Source organism: Cordyceps javanica, chromosome 1 (assembly GCF_051103115.1).
Source record: "Cordyceps javanica chromosome 1, complete sequence".
Classification (NCBI taxonomy): Eukaryota; Fungi; Ascomycota; class Sordariomycetes; order Hypocreales; family Cordycipitaceae; genus Cordyceps; species Cordyceps javanica.
In genome coordinates, this window is record NC_139295.1 from 3481370 (window position 1) to 3505827 (window position 24458).

The following is a 24458-nucleotide window of genomic DNA, read 5'->3' on the forward strand; positions in this document are numbered from 1 at the left end:
CGGTGAATCGGGCCCCCGATTTGCGCCCCCTTTACCCCCCCTTCCGTAAGGTTCCAACCACTCATTCCACGTCGTCAAGCACCTAGCAATTGCGTCGTCTCTTCTCAAAAGTGGCGTTCAAAGCTCGCCGGCGGCCCGGCGCGGTGGTACTGGTTCGGCCACTTGGCCTTGACCTTGAGCTCGTGGGCCGCGCGGAGCACCCACTCGGGCTCGCGCAGGAACTGGCGGGCCAGCAGGGCGAACTCGCCCGCCTGCTTCGCGGCCCCTTCCTGCACCAGGTCCGCCGCCGTCTGGCTGTCGGTGATGAAGCCGACGGTGCCGATGAGCAGCGGCAGCTTCTCGGCCGCGACGGCCTCGCGCACGGCCTGGGCCAGGTCCGACTGGAAGCGCTTGTTGTCCATGGGGATCTTTTGCGCCGCGTTGTTGCCGCCGCTGCTGATGTCGAGCACATCGACGCCCAGCGCCGGCAGCTCCTTGGCCAGGCGAATCGTGCTGGCCAGGTCCCACGACGGCGCGCCGGACGACTCCATCCACTCGGAGCCCGAGACGCGCACCCACAGCGGCATCGTCTCCGGGATGACGCCGCGGACGGCGCCAATGACCTCCTTGAGCAGCCGCGTGCGGTTCTCGAAGCTGCCGCCGTAGTCGTCGGTGCGAGTCTGCGCTGCTGTTAGAATAATGACTGGACTAGGTACTACGTATAGGTGAAGAAGGAGAGGCAGGAAAAGCAGAAGAAGGAGAAGAAGAACAGGGGCAAGCCAGTCAACTTACGTTGCTCAGCGGCGACAGCGAGCTGCTCAGCAGGTAGCCGTGCGCAGCGTGAATCTCAATCGTGTCGACGCCGGCCGCGACAGCGCGCCTGGCCGTGTCGGCAAACGCCTGCACAAGACCTTTAATCTCGGCCACCGTCAGCTCCTTGGGCGCTGCGTGGTCGTCGGCGAACGGGATCGGGCTCATGGCGACGACGTCGTCGGGCCAGCCGTTGGCGGCGCCGGCGTCGGCCAGCGTCTTGTTGGCGGTGCCGCCGAGCCACGGGGCGAGGGTGCTCGCCTTGCGGCCCGCGTGGCCGATCTGGATGCCAATCTTGGCGTTTTGGCTGTGCGCAAAGTCGACGACGCGCTTCAGCGGCGCAATCTGCGAGTCCGCCCACAGGCCGCTGTCCTCGGGGCTGATGCGGCCCCGCGGCTCCACGGCCGTCGCCTCGACAAAGATGAGGCCCGCGCCGTGCAGCGCCAGCTGGCCCAGGTGCACCAGGTGGAAGTCGGTCAGGTGGCCGTCGTGCGCGCTGTACTGGCACATGGGCGACACGACGACGCGGTTCTGCTGCTCGAGCCCGCGCACCTTGATCGGCTGGAACAGCGACGGCACCGCCGCTGCCTCCTCGGCGGACCCGATTGGCGGCTCCTGCGCGGGGGTGTAAAAGGGCACGCCCGGGGCGGCCTTGTTGACGGTGCTAGACGGGCTCATTGCGTTTTCTGAGGCTACTTCGCCGCGGCGGTGATGCTGGTTTCGTAGAGGTGCGGTGTGGTGGATGGCTCGTACAGGACAAGGTGGAAGAGTGCGGTTAAGACGGTGCCAACTAGTACGGACTGGTGTTGTCGTTGTCAATGATGATGACGCTAATGAAGAGTAGGAGTAGCAATTCCTCGGTAGCTTCCAAAGCACAAGTCGCATTGTGTCACAGCAATCTGATACGAGGGCGGTGATGGCTTTATATCGTCCCACGGCATTCGGGATGGAGGGGTTACAACAATCTATTCTAACTTTGATGGTTGGATGACGCGAGACCCCTCTCCTCTCTGCCGAGCCTCCCAAGAACACACCAATTGAGCGCAGATAGCCCGGAAATAATACAATGGAAAAATCTCGGGGAGTCCTAGAGGGCAACTCTATTGCTGAATAATGCCAAGATTATAAAGAAACACGGGCGCTGTATTATCAATTGTGAGAGAAATTCTGGGTGCACCTTGATGATCGGCAGTGTATTTATCAGCAAGGCGGGGCACGGCAGGGCCAAAAAAAAAGTTAGCAAGAGGCAGATCCGGAGCTTGGAAAGGGTGTGCGCAAAGCGTCATGCAGGCTAAAAGATGCGATTATCTAGATTTCAGCTTCGCAACACGCCCGTCACAATGCCTTGGCCGATCAATTGGTCCAATTTGTGCCAGATGCGGCAGCACGCGGTCTGAGGGGGCCGCGGCGGAGGAGGCGGCCAGGAACCTACCAGTAAGCTTTTCTACGCCACCATGCGTCATAATGCCAGGGGCAAACGGAGCTATAATAAACATTGTATTGAACAGAAATCGTACCTTGAAAAAAAAAATGATGGCCTGTTGGCTCTGCTTTCTCTAACATAACAAAAACAACCGCTCGGGCTGAAGGCCAGTCTGGCCGTCTATCGTCTAAATTTCTATGTCTACACATTTCGCCTTGTCGGACACACGCACCCGCGCACATGCTTCCTCCTCCTCCTCTACTCTCGCCTATTTGCTCTCGTCCCAGGTGGGCTTCATCGTCCAGCGCTGCGACTCGGTGCCGGCGGCAAAGGGGACGCCGAGTTCGAAGAGGCGGAGGACGACGGCGGAGAAGTCCTTGAAGAACTCATCGTTGCTCTTGGCATAGCGCTCGACGTGCGGGCGGAAGCCCTTGTCCTGGACCAGGGCCATGTCCGTGGGCAGCATCATGAGGCTCTTGGTGCTCTTATCCTCGTACTGTGTGGTTTTAACCATGTTAGCGTCGCCCGCTTTTCAAACAACAAAAAAGAAGACGAGGAAGAAGGGGGGTCAAGGGAGAAAAGAAACGAGGTCGCGAATCTTGTTTGCTTCACATACCTGCTTGGGACCATCCCACTTCTTCCAATCCCACTTCTGCTCGAGAAGGAGAGTGTAAAAGTCGTTGGTCAGGACGGTGGGGGAAAAGGTCCAGGGACCCTCGAAGCCGGAGCGGTCGCGGTGGCAGCGGCCGAGGGCGTGAGCACCCGAGAGAGCGACAATCTCCTGGTCATTGAATCCCATGCGGTAGAAGATGTTGCGGAGGTGGTCGCCTCCCTGGGTGGCGTCGGGCAGACGGCCGTCCGGGGTGCAGGCGGCGACGTCGCGGTCGGAGCGGCCGGGACGGTAAGGGACGATGGGGCCCTGCATCTCCTGGATGGCGCAGACGCCGCCGAGGATCCAGAGGTCCGAGTAGGTGATCCACGGGAACTTGGCCTTGACGGGGTCGAGGAAGTCGCGGGCGGCGATGAGGCCCGCGTTGGCGCCGTGGCTCGACTCCGGGTGGAAGCGCATGGTGGCGCCGTTGCTGCCGCCGGTGCCCGTCTCCTTGTCGTAGGTGCCCGAGGCGTGCCAGGCGAGGCGCACCAGCACGGGGCCGAAGCTGCCGTCGTCGTAATCGTCCTTCTCCTCGAGGCGCGACGCGATCTCGTCGTAGACGGCCTGGTAGTCGGCCTTGGTGGGGTTGGCGAGCGCGGCGCCGGTCTTGTTCTTGTTGGCGTAGAACCAGTAGCCGAGACCGCTCGCGGCGGCGGCACCGCCGACGTACAGCAGACCCGACGAAGACGACTGCTTAGGCGCCTCGGACGAGTAGAAGCGGCGGCCGCTGCCGCGGAACGCCTGGCGGGTTGCGGCCGAGGCAAAGGTGTTGCGGGCCGCGACGCGGGCAAACTGGCGAGAAAAGGAAGCCATCTTGAAAAAGAAACACGAGAGCTCAGTCAGCAACCGACACGTATAGCGGATGGCGGAGATGTGTCGAATGGATGGAGAGAGAGAACGGATACGGACAAGGAAAGAAGAGGAAAAAAAGAAAAGAAAAAGGAAAGGAAAGTGAGGGAGAGCAGAGCGTTTTGCACAGGCTCGGCAAAGCGTCCGTGGAGCTTATAGAAAGGATTGCGTGATGGCTCTCGGCGATGACTCGGGAAGGGAAGGGGGGGGGCCAAACTCACAATGAATCAAGAAAACTGTAGTCTGATACTGATTCCTGCAATGAAAAAAAAAGAGAAGACGAGAAAGAAAACAAGTGGCAACGGTTGTGGGGGAGGGAGGCTGAGAAATACAATGCAGAAGAAAGGGCGTGCTGGAGCAACAAGAGGATCCTCTGGGCCAAACGTCCTCTGGCACAGAGCCGAGGACCGCGCGCTCATTCTTTTTCGTCACACGGGTTGCGGCTCTCACATTCTAGTCACTGATAGAAAGAAAGGTGCCCCCGCCGCCTCTGGACCCCTTTGATCACAGGCACAATTGAAATTGCGAGAACCTGACTGGTTTAGAACGGGCGGGTCGTTCGTTGGCTGTGAGAAAATGGGTCGATGTGGAACGTAGAAAGCCGAGCGAATAAGAGGGAAAAAAAAAAAAAAAAAAAAAAAAGTACCCGGTTGGCCATGTGGTAAACGAGTAGGATCCGATACAAAAGTCAGCGAACAAATAAGTAGAGGAAATCTGATGGACTCGGTCCCGATGTTGGGGACCCGGCACGGTTACTTGGCCGTCTGCGGCTATCGTATAGGAATAAAAAAAAAAGAATACAATAACGTGGAACAACATACTACACGAGGACCAGAATACATACATTACACAATCTGGGCATAATTAAAAAAAAAAAAAAACAGGGATCGTTGGCCGCTGTCGGTTGTTTGCTAACTTATCTAGAGTTTTTCCTCTACTTTTCTCGGGTGGCGACGCCCGGTCTCCGATGGGATGGGCAGAGCCGGAATCGGGCCATCTTGAGGCTCAACCGGACCGTGAACCGCCGCACACCACATAGCCGGTCCAATTCACGCTACCAATAGCTCTACACCATGTTCCTTGTTAGCCCGTCCACGCTCACATGGGGCCAATGGAACCTTTCTTGAAAGTTTGGTCCCTTTTTCTTTTTGGCCCCCAGTTTTTTTATGTCAGTCACCTCACCAATCACCGGGCCGCTCCCTGGCGGTTCACTTGCCCATCACCACTACAACAGTCATAATGCTGCAAAACACCAAAAGGGAGAGAGAAAGAGAGACGAAAGAAACGTACACTCAAGATTGTTTCACCTACTCCAAACAGTATAGCCACCCTAATTTTCTGGCCTCGCCGGACCGCTCAGCTACAGCCATAACGCCAACGTACATTGTTGCTTCTCGCATCATCTGGTATACCAACTGTCTACTGCTACACGTCTTCTCGACCCAAACTCAATGGAAGTCCGCCGTCCCCGACGCCTCCGTCGCCGGTTCAAAGTGCGCCTCGTAAAACTTGAGCCACAGCGTTTCGGCCTTGCGCCTGCTCGCCTCGTCCAGACTGCCATCCTGTTGAGCGCCATTCTCCTTGCTAGACGCCTTGGCGCCCACCGACACCGGGCCAAACATCTCCCGGTCCACCTCGAGGAACCGCTTCATCGCCTCTTTGCCGCCCTGTTGCACCAGGTAGTTCATATAAGACTGTGCAAGCTCCTTCTTCGATGCTGCAGAGAGCCGGCTCTTGCCGCGAAGCTCCTCAAACACGTGCTGTAAGCGCTCAGCTTGGTCCGGCGCCGCTCGCCCGTCGACCTGCTGGTTGAGCTCAAACTCGAACCACTTGTCCCAAAAGTACCGGCTGTCCGCGTACCACTGCACGTTCTTGACGTAGATGGCGCGCGCGTCCTCCGCCGACCCCTTGCCGCGCCACACCAGCAGCGCCCACTCGGCTACCAGCGCCGCTTTGGTGTACAGGTCCACCGTCGGCGCGTCAATATGGTCCTTGTACACCTGGATGGCAGCGTCAACGCCGTTTTGACGGCGCTCCATGTTTGCCCACGAAACAATCACCTCGATGCAATCATGTAGCTTCATCAGGATAGCCTCGTGGATGGCCAGCGCCACGCCCAACCGTCCTGTGCTTTCTTCAAAGTACGCCCATTGCAGGCGGATGCCTGGCCGGCTCAGCGGCACAAACATGGTGGCTGCGCGTATGAAAATGTTCCTCGTCTCCGACTCCTTTCCTTCTTGTGCGAACATCCATCGTGTGTAGCGGAACCAAAACTCGTCATAAAACGCGCATGTCGTCAGACACCTCTCGTACAAACACACGATGCGGTTGTAGTCACCTTCAGCCTCCTCAAAGTCGAGATACTTGCGCCAGTTGCTGAGCTGACCATGCTCCAGCTCGGTAACATGAAAATACGGGCGTTTGATCTCGGATTCGTACGTCCAGCGCTTGGACACCTCGTTTTGCGTCGATTGGAACAATTCAAAGTACATGCCATCAATCTTGGCCCGCACATCACGCTCCACTTCGAGCTCTGGTCGTTGACCGGCGGCTTCTTCAGCAATCTCAGCCTGGAACTTGGCGAGCGTCGCTGCATCGACGACCTCGGCCAACGGCCTTGTGTGAGCGAGCGCGCGGAAGCGCTCGTAGTAGCGTGCATACTGGTGCATGGGGATGCGGACTATGCGGGCCAGCAGCGCAAAAACGCGATCCTGCGCCTCCTGCCTCTCTTCATACTCGATGTACTTGTCCCAGAACGGGTGAGCTAGAAAGTCTAACCCGACAAACGAAGCTCCCCGCTCAAAGAGTCTATGACACTTGTTAGCTGCAACCTCGCAAGACGGATATGGAAGGGATGTGGGAGCGAGGGTAAATACAGGGGCCAGGACAAGACGGTATCCAGTTTCAAGGCTGTGTATCCGGCGAGGGAAGTGATGCTAGGCATCGGGTGGTTGACCATTTCTGAACCAGGGAAGAGGTAGGTTGCGATCAGATGCATATTCACTGGCAGAGCGTAAGGGAGCATCCAGAAAGTTGGGGAGCACCGGATATCTCACCAGCAGACTGCAGGGGCAGGGTCTGTCAAGGCTCGAGGCCGTGGATCGATGCGCAAGGCATGCTGCGTTGAGTGATATGTTGGCGGGGAAAAAGACGATCAACTTACTCTCTGACGAGATGTGGATCGTGAGTAGTGTCCATGGTGAAGGAGCAATAATCCGTCCACAAGTCGACAGAATTGGTGATGCTGGCGCATCCTTTCTCGTACACCTGCGTGCGGGCGGTTAGCAGCTGGATTTCGCCTGTCCTGTATTTTTGCGACATACCATCTGGGCGGATTCGGGTCCCGCGATATTAAACTCCAGATCGGCATATTTCTTCCAATAGCCAAAGAGCAGAGGAAATTTGAGGAGGAATCGGTCGTAGGCGTCGCGAAATGTGGCGAGCGCTTGGGGGCTGGAATTGCGATTTAGACCGCCGTCGAGGGTTTCGCATGCCTTGATGAGGTTTTCCCAATTTTCAAAGCTATCCGAGTCGGCCTCCTGCGCAAATTAGGGTCAGTAACCAGTCAAAACCCCACCGTCACAGCGTTCCTCTTCGCTGACAACTTACCACCAAGGCGTTGTGCTTGCGCACCGAGGCGTACTCCTCATCGGAGCCGCCGAAAGAACCAAAGTCGCTCATGACAATCAGAGGACCAGTCGCGGAAGTGATGCGCAGCCGGTAGATGAGGTATTGGCTGCGGGCATACGCGGGCGATGAGGGCTGTGAAGACTGAGGCGATAGTGAGCCAAGATTCCGGATGGCAGATGGCTGGAAGATCTTTGGACGAGCGCGGCGCCGAGCAAAGTATCCACCCAGCGACAAGACGCGTGCAAGCAAAAGCGCAAGGTAGCCCCACACCGGCAAAATGAACAAAGGTGTATTAGGTAAGCAGGATCTAGCCCGCTGTATTTTATCTGAATTGTGGCACGCATGGAATTTTTTCTGCTCTCCATCCTAAAAATGGCTGGTGATGATTCTTTACAAATAATCATATGATAGGAAGAGACTGAACGCTCTCCATTGGAGAGCATGATCTCAATGTCGAATCTGAAGTCACATTATTACTGTTCTTCTCTTTGAGCGCGTTGCTCGACGTCTTTGCACCCGGGAGCTGGGAAGCCTGGACTTGCCGACGCAAGCTGTCCAAGTGGATGGCGCAGATACATATGAATAAACACATTCGATGCCAGTGGATGAAGACACCTTTCACAAGTGCAATCACAATGGAAAGCTTTCTTCACCTTGGCTCCTTTGGCGGGTTGTGGTTTGGCCTATGCACGCATTTGGTTCCAAGGTATGACCATGGAAAACCCTTCGATTTGTAGAGAAAAAAAAAAGAAGAAGAAAGAAGAATGAAAGAAAACAAAGAGCCTCAGAGAATGGTCATGGGCGCTAGAAAATCTTTGGCAAGGACCAACATCATTTACGTGTGAATGTTCATACCAAGTAAACGGTGACAGGTAACATCCGAGCGACGTCATCCGCCGGCGCCTCCTCTATCCTGCATCAACACCAACGATCAATCATGCGCAACGTCTGAATCTCGTCCTCATCTCCTGAGCAGTAGTCCCTCGGCGTGCGTTGATGCGCTCTCTAGTCCCACGACAATGGACCACCAGTGGACGCCGCAGCCGCCGTCGCCCGAAAAATCCTGCGAGCTGTACATCCGCGACCACCCCTCCCGCGCTATCGCCATTGTCTCGTCGACGCACGCGCTCATTCTACGATACAGCGCCTCGGCCAGCGACGTCGTCCCCAATGGGTCCTACACGTCGCTGCCGGCCACCAACAAGGCTGCTGTCGCCAAGTGCATGGTCGAGTTTGCACCCATCACTAAAACGCTGCTGAGGGACTATCGGCCGCTTACGCACCGGCCCATCTACGGCACCCTCGGCCTGATTACCGCCAACAATGAAGTTTTTCTATCCGTCATCACCCACGCGACTCGTACGGCGACTGTGCGGCCGGGAGAGACGGTCGAAAAAATTGTCAGCGTGGCATTTTACTGCCTCAGCACCGACGAGTACGATGATGTTGTGCCCCTCGAATCGTACGAAACCGACCCATCCGATGCCTCCTCAGTATACAGCTCGCAGTCCTATGGCCAGAGCCTTAGCCACCGCGACGTGGTTATCGAGCATCCTTGCCATGAGCTGCGCAAGATTTTAAGCAATGGCTCGTTCTATTACAGTACCGACTTTGACGTGACGAACAGACTCCAAGAACGTCCAATCAATGCGGACTCGTTCCATATCGACAGCTTCAACGACATGTATTTGTGGAACTCGTTCATGATTAGCCCTTTGGTCAAGTTTCGTTCTCGACTGTTGCCACATGAGCGGGAAGCGCTGGACGAGTCCCGAATTCTGACTTCTGCTATACGCGGGTTCTGCAAGACCATGACGATCCCACAGAGTGCCTCGCCACTTAAAGGCAACAATGGTCGGGCATCATATCTGACACTTATTTCTCGCTTGTCTTGCCGCAGAGCTGGCACTCGCTTCAATGCCCGCGGTATTGACGACGACGGCCACGTCGCCAACTTTGTCGAGTCAGAAACCATATTCTGGAGCGCCACGGGCACAATATTTTCATATGTTCAGATCCGTGGCTCTATTCCCGTATTTTGGGAGCAGGCAGCTGATCTCATACCAGGGCGACAAAAACTTACCATAACAAGGCCGGCAGATGCTACACAACCTGCCTTTAATAAGCATTTCGAAGAGCTCGAAAGCATGTACAGTGCGGTACACATAGTCAACCTGCTGAGCGACACAAAGCCTGGTGAGGTCGAGCTGGGCAATGCCTACAAGACAGGCATCAAGTATTGTCCGCTGAGTCGCGCCCGTCAAGGGGGTGGGACAGACGACCATGCCATGCTGCGACAGACGCACTACGACTTTCACGCCGAGACCAAAGGCCCTGGCGGGTACGAAGCTGCGCGCGACATTCGTCGTTATATCGAGCACTCCATCGACGGGTTCGCCTACTTCTTAGCGGAGGAGGCCGACGACGAAAAGCATCTGCGTAGCAAAGACGTGAGGATGATTGTGGTACTGCAGCAAGAAGGTGTATTCCGCACAAACTGTCTCGACTGCCTAGACCGAACCAACTTGATTCAGACGCTCATTTCGCAAATGGCAGCGGAGGCGTTTCTCGGTCATCGCGGCGTATACGCTGCCTCTGACTTTTGGATGCGGCACTCGACGCTTTGGGCGGACAATGGCGACTCGTTGTCCAAGATATACGCCGGCACGGGTGCACTCAAGTCATCTTTCACGCGCCACGGAAAAATGTCGCTTGCCGGTGCTGTGGCCGACATGCGCAAGTCGGTTCAGCGGCTCTATCATAACAACTTTGTCGACCCGTCACGGCAAATTACCATTGACATGTTGCTGGGCCGGTTGATTGGACAGGCGCCGGTGCACCTCTTTGATCCCATCAGCGACTTCATCTCAGCCGAGCTCAACAAGCGCAGCGATGAATACACTTCTTTTGCCAACATTAATCTGTGGGTGGGCACTTTCAACCTCAATGGCAAAACGGAAGGCATTGGTCAGGATCTATCATCGTGGCTGTTTCCGCCAGATGTTGGCAAGGAGCTTCCTGATATATATGTGGTGGCCTTTCAAGAAATTGTCGAGCTTAGCCCGCAGCAGATCATGAATAGCGACCCATCGCGCAAGTATCTGTGGGAGCAAGCCGTCAAAAATGCCCTGAACGAGCGCCAGGACCGGACTGGCGGCGAGCCGTACGTGCTTTTGCGCAGCGGACAGCTTGTTGGCGCGGCACTGTGCATATTTGTCAAGGCATCCAGCCTACCCAATATAAAAAATGTTGAGGGCAGTGTGAAAAAGACGGGCATGTCTGGCATGGCGGGCAACAAGGGGGCGGTGGCGATTCGGCTGGACTACGCCAATACGCATATCTGCTTCGTCACGGCGCACTTGGCGGCTGGTTTTGCAAACTACGACGAAAGAAACAGAGACTATGCAACGATTCACCAGGGGCTGCGATTTCAGCGGAATCGTGGCATTGACGATCATGGTACGTCTTTTACCTTGGCCAGTCCAGTTGGCAAACTAACAGACGTAGATGCCATTATTTGGCTTGGTGATTTCAACTATCGCATTGGGCTAGGTCCCGAGATTGCGCGCGGTCTGGTGCAGCAGCAAAATCTGCCAAAGCTGTACGAAAACGATCAATTAAATCTCCAGATGGTTGCCGGTCTGGCGTTTCCGTTTTACTCGGAAGCGCGTATTAACTTTATGCCTACTTACAAATTTGACGTCGGAACTGATACATATGACAGCTCGTACGTCACTTGCACACCTTGTTTTACTATCACGTTCCCTGACAGTGTACAGTGAAAAGGCTAGAATTCCGGCATGGACAGATCGCATTCTACGACGGGGCGCGAACCTGCGGCAGCTCAGTTACAACTCGGCACCACTTCGCTTCTCGGACCATCGCCCCGTGTACGGCACGTTTGAGTGCACGGTCAGCATTGTGAACAAGCGACGGCGTGATGCCATCAGCGCAGAGCTGTACGAGCGGCGCAAGGCAGAGCTGAGCGACACGGGCGGTTCCATTACGGGCGACCTGGACACGGAGGACGAGGACCTGATTGGGTTCGACCCGCTTGAGCCCGGGCTGCCCGCGGCCAGCTCGGATCGGCAGAAGTGGTGGCTAGACAACAGACAGACGGCGCGAGCGCACATAGCGATCCCGAGCGGTCAAAACGGTCAGCCGATGAGCCTCAACCCGCACCGGCCGTCGAACCCGTTCCCGAGTACGGACGAACCCGATTGGGTGTCGGTATCACGCGCCTCGCCGGGAGCAGCGAGCAGCCTCTCGAGCTCGCCGTACGAAAAGGTGCCGATGCCAGGAACGATGCCGATGGCATCCAGCGCGTCGCCGTCGAGACGGGTGGTGCCGCCATCGTTTGACGTGGCCAGGCTCCCCGCACAGGTCGGCAGGCTGGCCGTGGCGGATGACCAAGCGTCCATGTCGTCACGGCGGAGCACCGACTCGGACCGTCAACAGCCACCACCGCCTCCGCCGCCGCGACGAAGGGCCATGGGGCAGCAATCGCCGGCGATGCCGATGCCGCCGCCGCCGCCGTCGTCGTCGCTACCACCCCGGCCAGAGTCGTCTGCCTCTCAACAGTCGCTGACCAGGGACGGCAGCGGGAGCCACAACAAGCCGCCGATTGCGAGGAAGCCGGCGCACCTTTCGGGGTCGTCGCCAGTGGCAGGGCGGAGCCCGACACTGCAGCAACAGCAGCAGCAGCAGCAGCAGCAGCAGCAACCGCCACTACCTCCTAGGGGCGAGATCTCGCGGAAGCCGCTGTCTCCGCCTACAGAGTCACTGATATAGAAGTGCGGGAGGGGAAAAGGGGTGGGGGTATAAGTGAAACCCAAAATTATGAGTTTACGAATAAATAGCGGCGTTTTCCCGGGCGGGAAGAAATCTACAGCAGAAAATATACAAAAAAGTCAATCATGTGGATGTGCCATTTTAGTGTCGCCATGACGCAGAGGAATGGCCCGTTGAGTTCGTCTTGCCGTGTGTACAACGATGCTGGTTGGTTGTAGATTCATGCAATGCGACGGTCGTTATGAATAAGTATTTGCCGTCGTCTTTATTGCAACGGTTGTTGTATTTGCCAAGGTGCCAACTGCAAACGTGCCGGTGCCAACATGCAACGACGTACATTGCCGACGCCTACGGCAGAAGGTATCGGTAGGTTCGTACCTTGGTAGACAAGTTCCGTGATAAAGGGATGATCCGGGCCAGCGAAGCGGATGCTGAAGTGGAGGAGAGATCTAGGGGTTTGTGTCAAGAGCCACATCTATTTTCGTCGTTCGGCAATGAATCGCTGTGAACCAAAAATATTTTTTACAGTGCCTTTTTGTACTTGTCAAGCTATCTGTTCAATTTTCACTGGCTTTGCTGCATTCGTCGTGGGTAGAATGCGAACAGCGTTGGGTGTTTGTTGCCCGCATGCCGCGCCCCCCTCACCCCTACAGTTCATTCCCCACGCTCAAGGCAAACGTTTTTTTTTTCTTCTTCTTCTTCTTTTTTGTGTGTCTAGTTGTTGAATGGCGGGCACAAAGAGAGAGAAAGAGAGAAAGGGAAAATGACTGGACAAGAAAGAAAAGGCGGTATTTTGAAAGGTTCACCGCTCCCCCCCCCCCCCGGCTGGCTGCGTGCAGCTTGCATCCACAAAAAAAAAGAATATATATATATATATTTATGTTTTATGTTTTATTTTATTTTTTGCAGTTTCCCCCAGCCTCCTGGGGACATTGCGCCAATAATCTGGGCCGTGCGGGACGGGAAGCCGGGGGGGGGCGAGGAGACGGCCGGGAGGATGGAGCGGAGAAGGCAGAGAGAGAAAGAGAGAAAGAGAGAAGAAAAAGAAAAAGATTTGACACCTTCTGGGTGCATGTACATGTTTGCGTTGGAGGATGGACGCATAGGTAGTCAAGAAAGGCTGAGTGGTAATGCTGAGAAGGCAGCCAGCTGCCAACAGACAAATAATTGAATAGAAAAGACGAGCCGCATAAATAATAGTAAGTATCGTACATGACCTTTCCCCCCTCTCTCTCCTGTACTGATATGTATTCATGTACATACTCGTGCCACACACCCACTGCTCGCGCAGATGGTACTGATACTGGTAAGAAAGGTGCAAGTAACTTGCCGGCCGAAAAGGCAAGGGTCCCAAGTGCATACGTCCATCCATCAGTATTGCTCCCCTCCCTCTCTCTCTCCCATCCGTACTCCGTACCCGGCACGGCAATATCCGCTCTAAAATCGGTTCATGTGTGTGTGTGGGTTGTCTCTGTGCCTCTGCCGGTTTCGATGCAGGGTTGGTGATTGATGGGCGCTTTCGCAGCCCGTGCATCTTTAAGGGGGGGGGGACGTTTGGTGGCGTATTTCTTTCGACATCCTTTCATGATACGATGGGTTCTTTTTTCCCATCTCACGCCACTCACATTCACACGCCATGAGCAAGGAGAGAATACAAAACGATGGGATAAGCTCCGCAACAGCTCACGATGGTGGTGGTGGTGTTGGTGGTGTGTGCGTATGCGTGCGTATGCGCATGAGTGTGCGCGTGCATCTGTGTTTGGTGGTCTGTCTTTTTACAGAGTACGGAGAGAGATAAAAATAAAAATAAAAAATGTCGTAATTGTTTCTCCCCATCTTCCCCTCCCCTGTCAGTCTGTTTGACATGTCCCGTCCCCTGCCCCCGGCCACTTTGTTTGTTGCATCATCCTCATCAGCATCATCATCACCGCCAAATGGAAATTACTGAGTACTTAGGTTCCAGAAACGGCGGCCGAGTTTGCAGTGGGTACAGTGGTGGAAGCCAGGATTTGTTTTTCTTTGGTGTCAGTACTCAGTACACCGCCAAACAGAGGGGGAGGTTTTGGTTCCCTATGAAGACCAGATGGGCTTGATTCATGGTCTATTATTCCGCATCATTGTGTGAACCGAGTTGGGAGGGGATGGAGCCAGTTCAGTTCATGTGGTGGTGACCATTTTTCTTTTTTTGTTTCTTTTTGTTTCTTCTTTAACTTCTTCTTTTTAAGCTGGTATTGGCTTACCCTTTTACTGGTACCTCTCGCTCTCTGTCAGGCAAAAAGCGATTTCCCCTCACTTTTCAGGCACCACTTTCACCACTTGCCTTTTTTTTTCTTCCTCTTTTCTAAATCATACGCAGAGTACGGATACACATAATATGTATTCCTCACAGCAAAATCTATTTTCCATCTGGTCATGCGTACCCCTCTCTTCTCTTTTCTTCGCGCATCCTCCTTGGCCTCTGTGCATCAATCAATCTCTTTTTCGCCCACACCCGCCGCCACGTCCCGCGTCTCCATCCATCACGTCCCCTCTCTCAGCCCGGCCCAGCCCAGCCCATCCCAGCCCCCGGTGTCTAACCAACCTTCAGTCGATGACGCTAGTGCACTGCTACCTTGGCGAACAGTTTTCTTTGGTCCGCCCCGTTTCGCCTGATGGCCTTGATAGGCTGGTTGGCTGGCACCTGGTTATCCTGAGTCGCGAGCACATCACCTGCCCATTGATGAGTGCCGGCTCGCCGCTGCATTTGTTATCCTCTGCGAGGGAAAAAGCCACTTGGCCACCAAAGTTAATACACCACAAGCAGCCCACGCGCTAAGGAATCATTGCCATGTCCAGCTGGGACAGGTCACGGATTACAACCGACCTGGCTGCTGCCGAGTTACAGACTACCCAGTTCAGCACTGCTGCTGTGGTGGCGTATCTCTCTCTTTTTGCCAAGTTGCCGCGCCCCCCCCGGTAGTCTGCACTCCAGCACGAATAGGTCTACTCAGTACGGACTACGGAGTATACCAACAACTACTGAGTTGCTGCTGACCGTAGTCCTCTACCTAGCAGAAGGGGGGTGGAGGAGGGGAGACGGGCGAGCAGGAAGCGGAGGAGGGTGTCATCGTCGCCGCGGTGGCCTGCTTTGGCTTGCCCTGGTCCTGGCCTGCTGCCACTTTTACTTTTTTGCTATCCTGAATCTGGCCGCCGCCCTGCAAACTACGGATTACGACGCCGACAAATAAATTGGCTTATTCTTTTTTTTTTTTCCAATTTTCCCCTGTCCTTTGACACGGGGTCTCGTGCACCAAACCGAAGAGAGAGACCAGGGAAATAAAAAAAAAAAAGACTTTTGCCCCATTTACATTAAAAAGGATCCCCCCAAAAGCACCACCCCTCCAAAATCACCCTTACTGGTACGCCAACCTTCAAAAGCGGCTTGTCCCATCGAATCTGTATTCCTCCCTCCCGACTGTATTGTTGAACCTTTTTTTCTTTTCTTTTCCCCCCCTCCTCCTTCTTTTTCCTGCAGACCTGTTCCTCTCCAATCCACGTTCCCAAACAGTCTTCATCAATTGCCAACACTCAACGAATTTTTTTTTTCTTTTTTTTCCCCCGAGGAACCGTGTCGATCGACTTGGCCATCCCATTTCCCTTGCCCAGCCCCAAAGAAAACCGCACTTGGGACACACGATCAAGGTTCCGCTTTCGGCACACGGTCCATCGGCCGCCCCAAACACAAAGAGAGACGACCGAGCACCAGCAAGCAAGCGAGCAAGCAAGCACCCAGCAGCGACAAGCGGCCAGCGACCAACAGCGCTCACTTTCTTGTATATACATCTGTATACATCTTTGCACAATCACACATTGCTCAGTTGCGGGCGCGGGCGCGACCACTAACCCACTCTCTGTGGGTAAAAAAGAAGAATCCAACTTCTTGTACCTGCTTCAGTGTTCTTTTTATCGCGAAGCAGGTAGTCCTGATCAGAAAAGGAGAAAGGAGAAAGCTCTCTTGCCCCGAAAAAATCCAGGAAAAGGAAAAGGAACGCTCGACAGACGACACTCAGTCCTTGTCTCACTCACCTTGCTCCTACTACGGCTCGATATATATATATATACATGTATATATCTTTACCTACATATATCCCTACCTCCAAAAAATACTCCAACTCCTGTGCTCTATACAAATCAACGACACATACTCACCCTTACACTCACCCTCGCCTTCACGCCCAAGCGACACACATTGCAATGGACGCCGCCGAGCAACTGCTTCCTCCGCCGTCGTCCATGTCCGCCGCCAAGCAGGACCGCATCCTCATCTGGCGCAGCGAGGTCGAGCTCGCCACCGCCGCCCTCGAGCCCGACGTCAGCAACGACGGCGCCTCGTCCCGCCACGGCGGCTCCTCGTCCTCCTCCACCACCGCCGCCTCGTCCTCGTCCTCGCGCTCCGCCCTCGTCCTCGCCCGCGGCCGCCAGGTCCTCGCCAAGGTCATCCGCCGCCTCTCCTGGAGGCCCTGGCGGGGAGCAGGCGGTGATGGTCCTGGAGGAGCACCGGCGGCGGCGGCGGCGGCGGCGGCCATGGCCGGGCACGAGGGCCCGACGAGGACGGCCATGTACGCCACGCTCTCCCCCGACTACCGGCCCCCGCCGCCGCCGTCGCGCGAGGACGAGCAACACGATGCCGATGCCGATGGTGCTCCGTTTCCGTCACGGACGGAGCGTCAGCATTGATGCGCGCGGGGGCAAGGACAGAACAACGTGTTGCAACTACAGCAGCATCTTCATTAGCAGCAGCAGCAGCAGCAGCAGCAGCAGCAGCAGCATCATAATTTCCACGCCGTCATGAACTTTGGCGAGACTGCGGGCGCCTTTGATTCAGGAGTTTATCTTCTTTTTCTCTTTTTCTTTCTTTGCGCTTTGCTTTCTGTTTTGTTTTGTTTTCCTTTTGGGAGCCGTTGTCTCGACCTACTTTCTTCTTCCTTGGTGGTTCTCTCTTTCTACTCTCTCACTCTCACTCTCACTCACCTCCTCTTTCTCTCGCAAAAAACATATTATATACCCTCTGTCATATTTGTACAAAAACAACTCATATCTAATATCCTCGTCACTTTTTCTTTTTCATGACAACGACTAGCTATACAATTCTACAGTCATGTTTCATACTGAGCTGTACCACAACCCATTTCAATACAGTACATCAAACGCCTTTTTTTTCGTGGCCATAGATCCGTAACAGTTTGCCCTTTTGCCTCGGGTTTCATCATTTCGTCAACTCGGCAAAGCTGACATGTTCAACCATGTAATGAGTCACGATACACCAATCGCAAATCGCAAATCGCAAATCGCAAATCACAAGTTACAAATCACGCAACACCAACGAGTACAACATACATGCACACATAACACGCACGCACACAGACAACAGAACAGACACATACATACACCAACACATGTTATCAGATGTTTTGCCATTTTTTATGTACTGCGGTTCCATCCCGAGTCCCCTTTAACCTGCTGGGAAACAGAGCCTGGAGCCCTCTCAATGGGGGCTGTGCCGTCCAGGTATTTTCTCTCCTCCGCAAACAGGTTCCATGTCGACTCATCAACCTTGCGCAACGACAGCTGGTCAAAAGAGGTACGCCGGAGGCCACTGCAGAAACTGTGGGGAAAAAAAAGAGTAACAACAACAAACAACAAAGAAAGGGGAGTTTAACAAGAGTGCAGCAGAAACAACATTTCCGTAAAGTAAAAGACGAGATAAGATCCATAAGAGAATTCCGGATCGGGGTCAACTCATTTCAGTAAAGCAGCCATGATGGGAAAAAGAAAGAAACAAAAAAATTACCCATGGCAAGACCATGACGATGGAGGTAACGTTTGTCTTTTTTTTTGCCATGACTGTAGACACAGCCAGGCGCGAGGAACGGTCGTGCTCCTCTCCCAAGCCGAAACCATAATAAATTCTAACCCACCCATTTGCAAAAAAAGCAAACGCACCAGCCAACCCGTTTCTTCGTGAGTCAACTGCACCGCACCAATCCGGCCAAGGATGGTGCGGATTTAGGAAGCACCGGCAGCGGCGGCGGGCTCGGTCGTAGTGGCCTCCTCAGCGGGCTTCTCGGCCTCGGCGGGGGCAGCGGCAGCGGCCTCGTCCTTCTTGGGGGCATCGGCGCTGGGCTCGGCCTCGGCCGTGTCAGAAGAGGTCCACAAGGTGAGGTTGTCACGGAGCAGCTGCATGATCAGGGTGCTGTCACGGTACGACTCCTCGGACAATGAGTCGAGCTCGGCAATAGCGTCGTCAAAGGCTTGCTTGGCGAGGTGGCAGGCACGGTCGGGCGAGTTGAGAATCTCGTAGTAGAAGACGGAGAAGTTAAGAGCAAGACCCAGGCGGATGGGGTGGGTAGGGGTGAGCTCAGTCTGGGCCACATCGGTAGCGTTCTGCGGTCTTGTTAGTTTGGGGAGAAAAGGGAGGGAAGAGAGGGGTTGAGGGGATAGCCCACCTTGTAGGCATCGTGGGCAGCAGTGGCGGCAACCTTGCGCTTCTCGCCAGAGGCAAACTCGGCAAGGTAGCGGTGGTAGTCGCCCTTCCTGTGATGTTGTTAGTGACTGGTGCCGAGTGTTGCGGTTCCGATTCTGGGGCACGCACATCTTGTGGTAGAAAACCTTGGACTCGCCAGTGGCGGAATTGGGGATCAGGCTCTCGTCGAGAACGTCGAGAACGTCCTGGCAGACCTTCTCGAGCTCGGTCTCAATCTTCTGGCGGTAATCCTTGATGGTAGGGACGTGCTTGTCGGTGCCCTTGGACTCCTCCTTCTGCTCAATGGAAGAGATGATGCGCCACGAGGCACGGCGGGTGCCGACGACGTTCTTGTAGGCGACGCTGAGCAGGTTGCGCTCGTCGACAGTGAGCTCGCCACCAATCTTGGCGACCTCCTTCATGTAGGTGACCATCTCATCGTAGCGCTCGGCCTGCTCGCAGAGGCGGGCGAGGAAGGTCTTGCTGTGGGAAGTGTTAGCAGTGTGTGCGTTGTTGGAGTGGTCATGGTGGCGGCGGGGCCAGGAAGGGCGAACCTTTCACGCTGGGAAAGACGAGTTAGCATGTGTCCGTAAATGATTATTAGAGGTTATCGGGAGTAGCCACGGGCAGCATCTTAAGAGGGCCGACCCGTGTTGGCTCGGTGCATTGACGGGATAGGGGCCTTGGAGCGGTGGAGGAGGGGGACAGGGAAGCGCAAACGGAGCAGTCATACCTCAGTAGCCATTTTGAGAGAGAGGAGTTGTTCTAGAGAGATTCAGAATGGAGAAAAGAACGCAACAAGCTTGTATATGAACAAGAGAGAGAAGAGAGAAGAAGAAAGTAAGTCAAAAAATGACTAGGGGGGCAAGGCGAAATGATGGATGGAAGAGTGAGTGTTGATATTTTGATGTGGATAAGTGGTAGATTTGAACTTGGGTTTTAGGCGCTTGGGGGGGGGGGAGGAGGAGAGAGGGGGGGGTAGAAAGAAATCAAGGGCCAGGTTGTGCTGGCGGGAAGCTGGTTGAGAATCACAGACTGGCACAGTCTACGTGTGAAGCCAGGCCCTGACTGATACGCAGCGGTTTTCAGTTCACTCACTGGCGGCGGGGCCGTTGGCAACTGTCCCGGCAGGGCCTTTTGCCCGCTGGAAACCGCCCACTGTTGCCCGCCCATCAAGTCAGATAAAAGGCAACAGCAGGATAGGCCAGCTGCTACAGTGGAGTTGGCTGTTGATTTTGCGAATTTTTTTTTTCTTCCCACTTCCCCCGCTCCCTCCCAGGGCTCTACACGCTTCACCTCCCTTCCATTCTCCGCGTGTCCTTCCATCAGGTACCATTTAGCAGTGGGACTCACCAAGGAGATACCTCCATCGTCGACGTGGCGGTGATGGCCACCGGACCCAAGCCGCAGCATCCGTGGAGGGACCGTAAGCTTGCATGGGTTGGATCAAGGACTTTTCCCTTGTCTGTTTGTCTGTGCTTGTATACTCCTTGCCATCTTTGTTTCCCTTTGTTTACCTATTATCTTTGTTTTTCTTTTTCCTTTTTTCCTTTTTTTTGCACTGATCTGTGGTGCATGGCGTTCCCGCCTGTAATCTCCTCGCCTGCTTCCCCGTTTGTCTGTGTGCCTATCTCATTCCTATCATCGCGGGGTAGCTTTAAACCCTCAATTTACCAACCAAAGAAGACCAAGCGCCGCTCCCTTTGACCCCTCCCTCAATAACCAGCACCGCCCGAAATGTGACGACGTATCCCCGTCGCACAAGATGGCTGCCTTGGAGCTTCTTTTCTCTTCTTTTCTCTCGTGGCCTTTGTCTAGTTTCACCAGCACTGCCACTCCACCCAGGCTAGTGGCCACCACTGTCGACCGTGACGCTTTCAACTAACTCATCGACTCCTCCCGCCCCGGCGCCTACCTAGCTCGGTCCATCCCCCTCCCTCCCCTTCTTTGGGCCTCGTCCTCGTCTTCCGGTCGCCGCCAAGGCGTCCAGTGCCTTGTCAGCCCTGGCCCTCGCATGCAATACCTGCATCACGACTCTTCCCGACGCTTTCCCACCCTCTCCCAGACCAACGAGCACCATCTCACGACCATGTGATGCCGTCACAATTCCCATCAACCAGTCCTGTAATAGGAGCCATGGTTGCAGCGGCCCCCCTCTTCTGTGATGCCAGCCTGGAAGAGCAAAAAAGAGGTACATCATCCGTCGTGATTCAGCTTCCCCTCACTTGGGTCCCACCAAGCGCGCCCAATAGTCTCTTCGCCTCAACGTTGTTGGCACCTGAATGGCTACAAGATCATCGCGTGGCATGCGGAGCCTGCGCCTCGAACTGATTGATTCTCAAAGGACCATTCATTAAATTACTCTTATCAATGCCTGTTGATACAATCTACTACATACATACGAGCGCATGACACTTGCAGTCACGGACGCCACAGCCGCCGACGCTGTTTCCTGACCTGTGCCCATTCCCGTGGTACTCACAACTCTTGGTTCTCCATGTCCATGTCCACCATGTCCAACTCAGACACTTTCCCGCGACCCCAGTCAAACGGATCACCACCCGGAAAACACAGTCCCAGCCTCCAAAAGTAATCTCGGTGCGCGAAAAACAGCTGCCACAACTTGAGCCGCGTGGGAAACCCCCGTTTCCGTAGTGGACTTGTCGCCACGCTTTCATAAAACGCCGTCAAGCGTGCTAGGGTCTGGGAAGTGCTGTCTTGACCAGCGCTGCATTTTTCGTCATGATCGCCGAGGCATAGTTGCAAGTCCTCTTCGTTCGGCGCGAGATCCGACTTGGTAATGTGAATCTCGCCAGCGTGCGACTTGTATCCCCATTCCCCCGGCGGCAGTAGCGGCACAGGGTCATTTGTGTGCGTTAGTCGTCGGTAGCCGCGCTTTTCCAGGTTGGTCGCGTCGTTCAAGTCGAACACACGATCGATAAAGTCAACAAGCCCATCGTTGCCTACGCGCGGCTCGCCGAATGTCGTGACGACAATGTTGTCCAGGCCCATACTCGTTTTGAGCTCTAGAGCAGCCAGGCACGCCACGGCACCCCCAAGACTATGGCCGACGAGATGGATTGGTTTTGATGGGTGCATCCTCCGTAGCTGCATGAGCTCGGGAACGACCGATTCCTTGGCACCCTCCCATGCCTTGAAGAAGCCCATGTGCACAGTACAGTTGGTGCATTTGTGCGCTGGCCCGTCGCCCTGCGAGGGGTATGGCACGTATTCCTGGGGTACGGTGCTGAGGTCGATGACGGTGTCGGCGATGCTGTAGGTGCCACGAAAGGCGACAATGATTGCCCCGTGTGAGTCCACAGCGACGCCGGCGGTGGCCGGCGTCTCATCGACGGCAATGTAGCCACAGCTGTCGGTCATGAAAAGGCCGGTGCTCCACGTCTTGGACAGCGTCACGTTGGGAAACTCGGTGCATCGCGATAGGCAATTAAATGGCTTGCTGATGCCCGTGCTGCCGATGCAGTAGGAGATGTCAACGAGCCGCGCCAGACGCTCGAGCGATGCAAACAGGCCAGCCGACACACTGGAGGTCTGCCGCGCAGCAGCGGTGACGTGCAGCAAGCACGCAATCAGTATGGACAACATTCTTTGATACACTGACGGCCCGCCGTCACTGCAAGATTGAATGCCGGTGTCTTGGTTTATTGATAGGGCGAAGAAAGAAATTCGAAGCGTAGGATGTTGGGGATGACTTCAAACAAGAAAGGGCATGATCACGAGGATTGGGCTGTTGAGGTGGGCCTAAATAATCTGGGGTTACTAGCGCCATCAAACACTAAAAAAAGGCACGGGAGGGGCACCACTGCATCGTGTCGTGTACTCTATTAATTTTTTGAATGAAGAAAAAAAAAGTCTATCTGTTTTTGAATCGTTCAGGTCGTATTATTTACTCAATTTCCATCATTTCATAGGCCATCTTGTAGCTGGTCGGGTCTCGGACAGGCTGGAGGCTGGAAAAGACGCCATGGTATTCTGTCGCGTTGGCGGTGCAGCTGCCGCCCTTGCAGGGAGCCGAGATGATGATGGTACCAGAGGCCTCATAGAGGGGAGTTCTGTGAAAGATCAGCAGTTGTTTTCTTTTTCTTTTCTTTTTCATCTTTGCTTTTCAATCCATAAAGTGCAGAGGTGGAGAAAAAAAAAAGGAAGAAAAGGGAAAAAGAAAAGAAAAAGAAAGACAAAACTCACCCCTGAGGAGAACGGCAAGCTCGCTCGACAAGTGTCAGCTGCTTGTTCGACGGTGTCCAGATGAACTTGACGTCGCGGTTCTCGCAGGCGAAGCGCGGCGTCAGGCCCTCGGGCGTCGTCGACGTCGACGTGGCGTTGAGCTGGCAGCTCGTCTCGACGCTCGTCGAGTTGTCGGCATAGGCAAAGGTGAAGAAGGACGGCGCGGGCGCGTCGTCGGTACCGTTGGCATGCCCGGCAAAGTCGCGAACCTGGAAACCCTGCGGCAGGTTGCAGCCCTGCTGTTGAGCGGCCTTGAGCATCATCGGGGGCGCGGTGTAGGCGGCGGCGGCGGCGACGATGGGCAGCGCGGCGACGGCAAGACTGAGGAGGCGCATCTTGAAGTTGCTGTGGTGATGATGATGACGGTGGTGATGGTGGTGGTGGTGGTGGTGCGGTGGTGGAAATCTGGTGTAGATGGCGTAGGTGACCAGAGTTGCAGAGTCGGAGAAGATGAAGAGTAAATGAGATGTTTCTCGGTTACTGTATGCCAGATGATAAATAGCGAAAGGGCAAGAGCATTTATTAAATTGTTCAAGGGCAGGTTCCACATAGAGAACGAGCCGCCCCTGATAGACTTTTTAGACTCCAGCCCAACCCAACGATCACCGCCGATCCCCTTGTTTCATCTTTTGGTGGTTGGCTCGTTCCTGGGCTCGCCTTTGCTTCTGCCCTCTTTTTCCCCCCCAAGCAACCAAGGCAGAGACGCATACATACCAGTCAGAACATTGGGGGCCCCAAGTTCCACCGAGACATCATTGCTTATTCGGGCTGGACAATGCGGGCCACTGCCAGAGCACCCGAAAGGCAAACAAGCACTGCCACCGTGCACAGGCAGCGGCCTCAGTGCTGGGTCGTGAACACGAGGATCTGGGATGAATTCGTAACAATTCTGCCGGCATCCGTCCGTGTATCGTGATAGATGATGGGATGGCGGCCCTACGAGCGTTGCTGCTTTCGCTTCACCGGTGCAACATCCGACTTCCTGCAGCCGTTTTTGTTCATTGGCTACACACCTTAGAAGTGGTTACCGAGCTTATCGAAGGTAGAGTCTGACGGTCAGGGACCTCAATTCAAACCTCGTAGGAAAGTTGAAAAAGCGACGATCGCAGACCAAGTGGATGCATGGGCCGAGTCCCCATCATTCAGCACTTAGATTGACGTCATATCCTTTGTGCAAACTTTCGTCTCGACTAGGATAAATCTGTCATGGCGTTATTGTGTTCCTGCTGCCCACCCCCTGCGTTGCGATACCCGAGCTATCGCTCACCGGTAAGTTTGTCTTGATCAGATGGTGCCCAGGGTCGGACAAAGTGGTAGTCGTGGCGGACTCGACTGCGATAGACTCAGCATCGCCTGTAATGGAGCACGCTGCGGGGGTATATCATGCGAAGCAGGCAATAGATAGATGTAGTCCTCAATGATAAAAGAACCTTGCAAGTCATGTGTCCTGACAGCGAGATCGAACATCTGCCCTCTCCCGCGATCTTCCGGCAATGGTGCGGGAATAGTCACCAGCCGCTCAACGGAGATTCAGGCACAAGCGTCACGAAATATACCCGAGGTGGTTCTGCGGCCAA

The 24458-nt window shown here is 54.8% G+C and overlaps 8 protein-coding genes across 8 annotated transcripts; 2 read left to right on the top strand and 6 right to left on the bottom strand.

The window, feature by feature from the left end:
• Positions 1 to 104: 104 nt before the first annotated feature.
• V2A60_001055 (NADH:flavin oxidoreductase/NADH oxidase) lies at positions 105 to 1467 on the bottom strand (the record flags this gene model as incomplete). Its single annotated transcript, XM_083252420.1, has 2 exons — positions 105 to 659; positions 772 to 1467. 2 exons carry the CDS (start codon positions 1465 to 1467, stop codon positions 105 to 107), a joined length of 1251 nt encoding a protein of 416 aa, XP_083108546.1.
• Positions 1468 to 2480: 1013 nt separating this feature from the next.
• Positions 2481 to 3677, bottom strand: V2A60_001056 (heme peroxidase; the record flags this gene model as incomplete). Its single annotated transcript, XM_083252421.1, has 2 exons — positions 2481 to 2708; positions 2829 to 3677. The coding sequence occupies 2 exons, from the start codon at positions 3675 to 3677 to the stop codon at positions 2481 to 2483; spliced, it is 1077 nt and encodes a 358-aa protein (XP_083108547.1).
• A 1484-nt stretch (positions 3678 to 5161) lies between these two features.
• V2A60_001057 (uncharacterized protein) lies at positions 5162 to 7394 on the bottom strand (the record flags this gene model as incomplete). Its single annotated transcript, XM_083252422.1, has 4 exons — positions 5162 to 6521; positions 6877 to 6980; positions 7037 to 7252; positions 7323 to 7394. The coding sequence occupies 4 exons, from the start codon at positions 7392 to 7394 to the stop codon at positions 5162 to 5164; spliced, it is 1752 nt and encodes a 583-aa protein (XP_083108548.1).
• Positions 7395 to 8362: 968 nt separating this feature from the next.
• V2A60_001058 (SacI homology domain-containing protein) lies at positions 8363 to 12134 on the top strand (the record flags this gene model as incomplete). The annotated part of the gene is made up of 3 exons (XM_083252423.1): positions 8363 to 10802; positions 10851 to 11070; positions 11123 to 12134. The coding sequence occupies 3 exons, from the start codon at positions 8363 to 8365 to the stop codon at positions 12132 to 12134; spliced, it is 3672 nt and encodes a 1223-aa protein (XP_083108549.1).
• A 4233-nt stretch (positions 12135 to 16367) lies between these two features.
• V2A60_001059 (uncharacterized protein) lies at positions 16368 to 16850 on the top strand (the record flags this gene model as incomplete). The annotated part of the gene is made up of 1 exon (XM_083252424.1): positions 16368 to 16850. The coding sequence occupies one exon, from the start codon at positions 16368 to 16370 to the stop codon at positions 16848 to 16850; it is 483 nt and encodes a 160-aa protein (XP_083108550.1).
• A 1329-nt stretch (positions 16851 to 18179) lies between these two features.
• V2A60_001060 (14-3-3 domain-containing protein) lies at positions 18180 to 19381 on the bottom strand (the record flags this gene model as incomplete). Its single annotated transcript, XM_083252425.1, has 5 exons — positions 18180 to 18557; positions 18620 to 18707; positions 18766 to 19119; positions 19191 to 19198; positions 19370 to 19381. The coding sequence occupies 5 exons, from the start codon at positions 19379 to 19381 to the stop codon at positions 18180 to 18182; spliced, it is 840 nt and encodes a 279-aa protein (XP_083108551.1).
• Positions 19382 to 21114: 1733 nt separating this feature from the next.
• Positions 21115 to 22242, bottom strand: V2A60_001061 (Alpha/Beta hydrolase protein; the record flags this gene model as incomplete). Its single annotated transcript, XM_083252426.1, has 1 exon — positions 21115 to 22242. One exon carries the CDS (start codon positions 22240 to 22242, stop codon positions 21115 to 21117), a length of 1128 nt encoding a protein of 375 aa, XP_083108552.1.
• Positions 22243 to 22543: 301 nt separating this feature from the next.
• Positions 22544 to 23216, bottom strand: V2A60_001062 (uncharacterized protein; the record flags this gene model as incomplete). The annotated part of the gene is made up of 2 exons (XM_083252427.1): positions 22544 to 22709; positions 22843 to 23216. The coding sequence occupies 2 exons, from the start codon at positions 23214 to 23216 to the stop codon at positions 22544 to 22546; spliced, it is 540 nt and encodes a 179-aa protein (XP_083108553.1).
• Positions 23217 to 24458: the final 1242 nt, after the last annotated feature.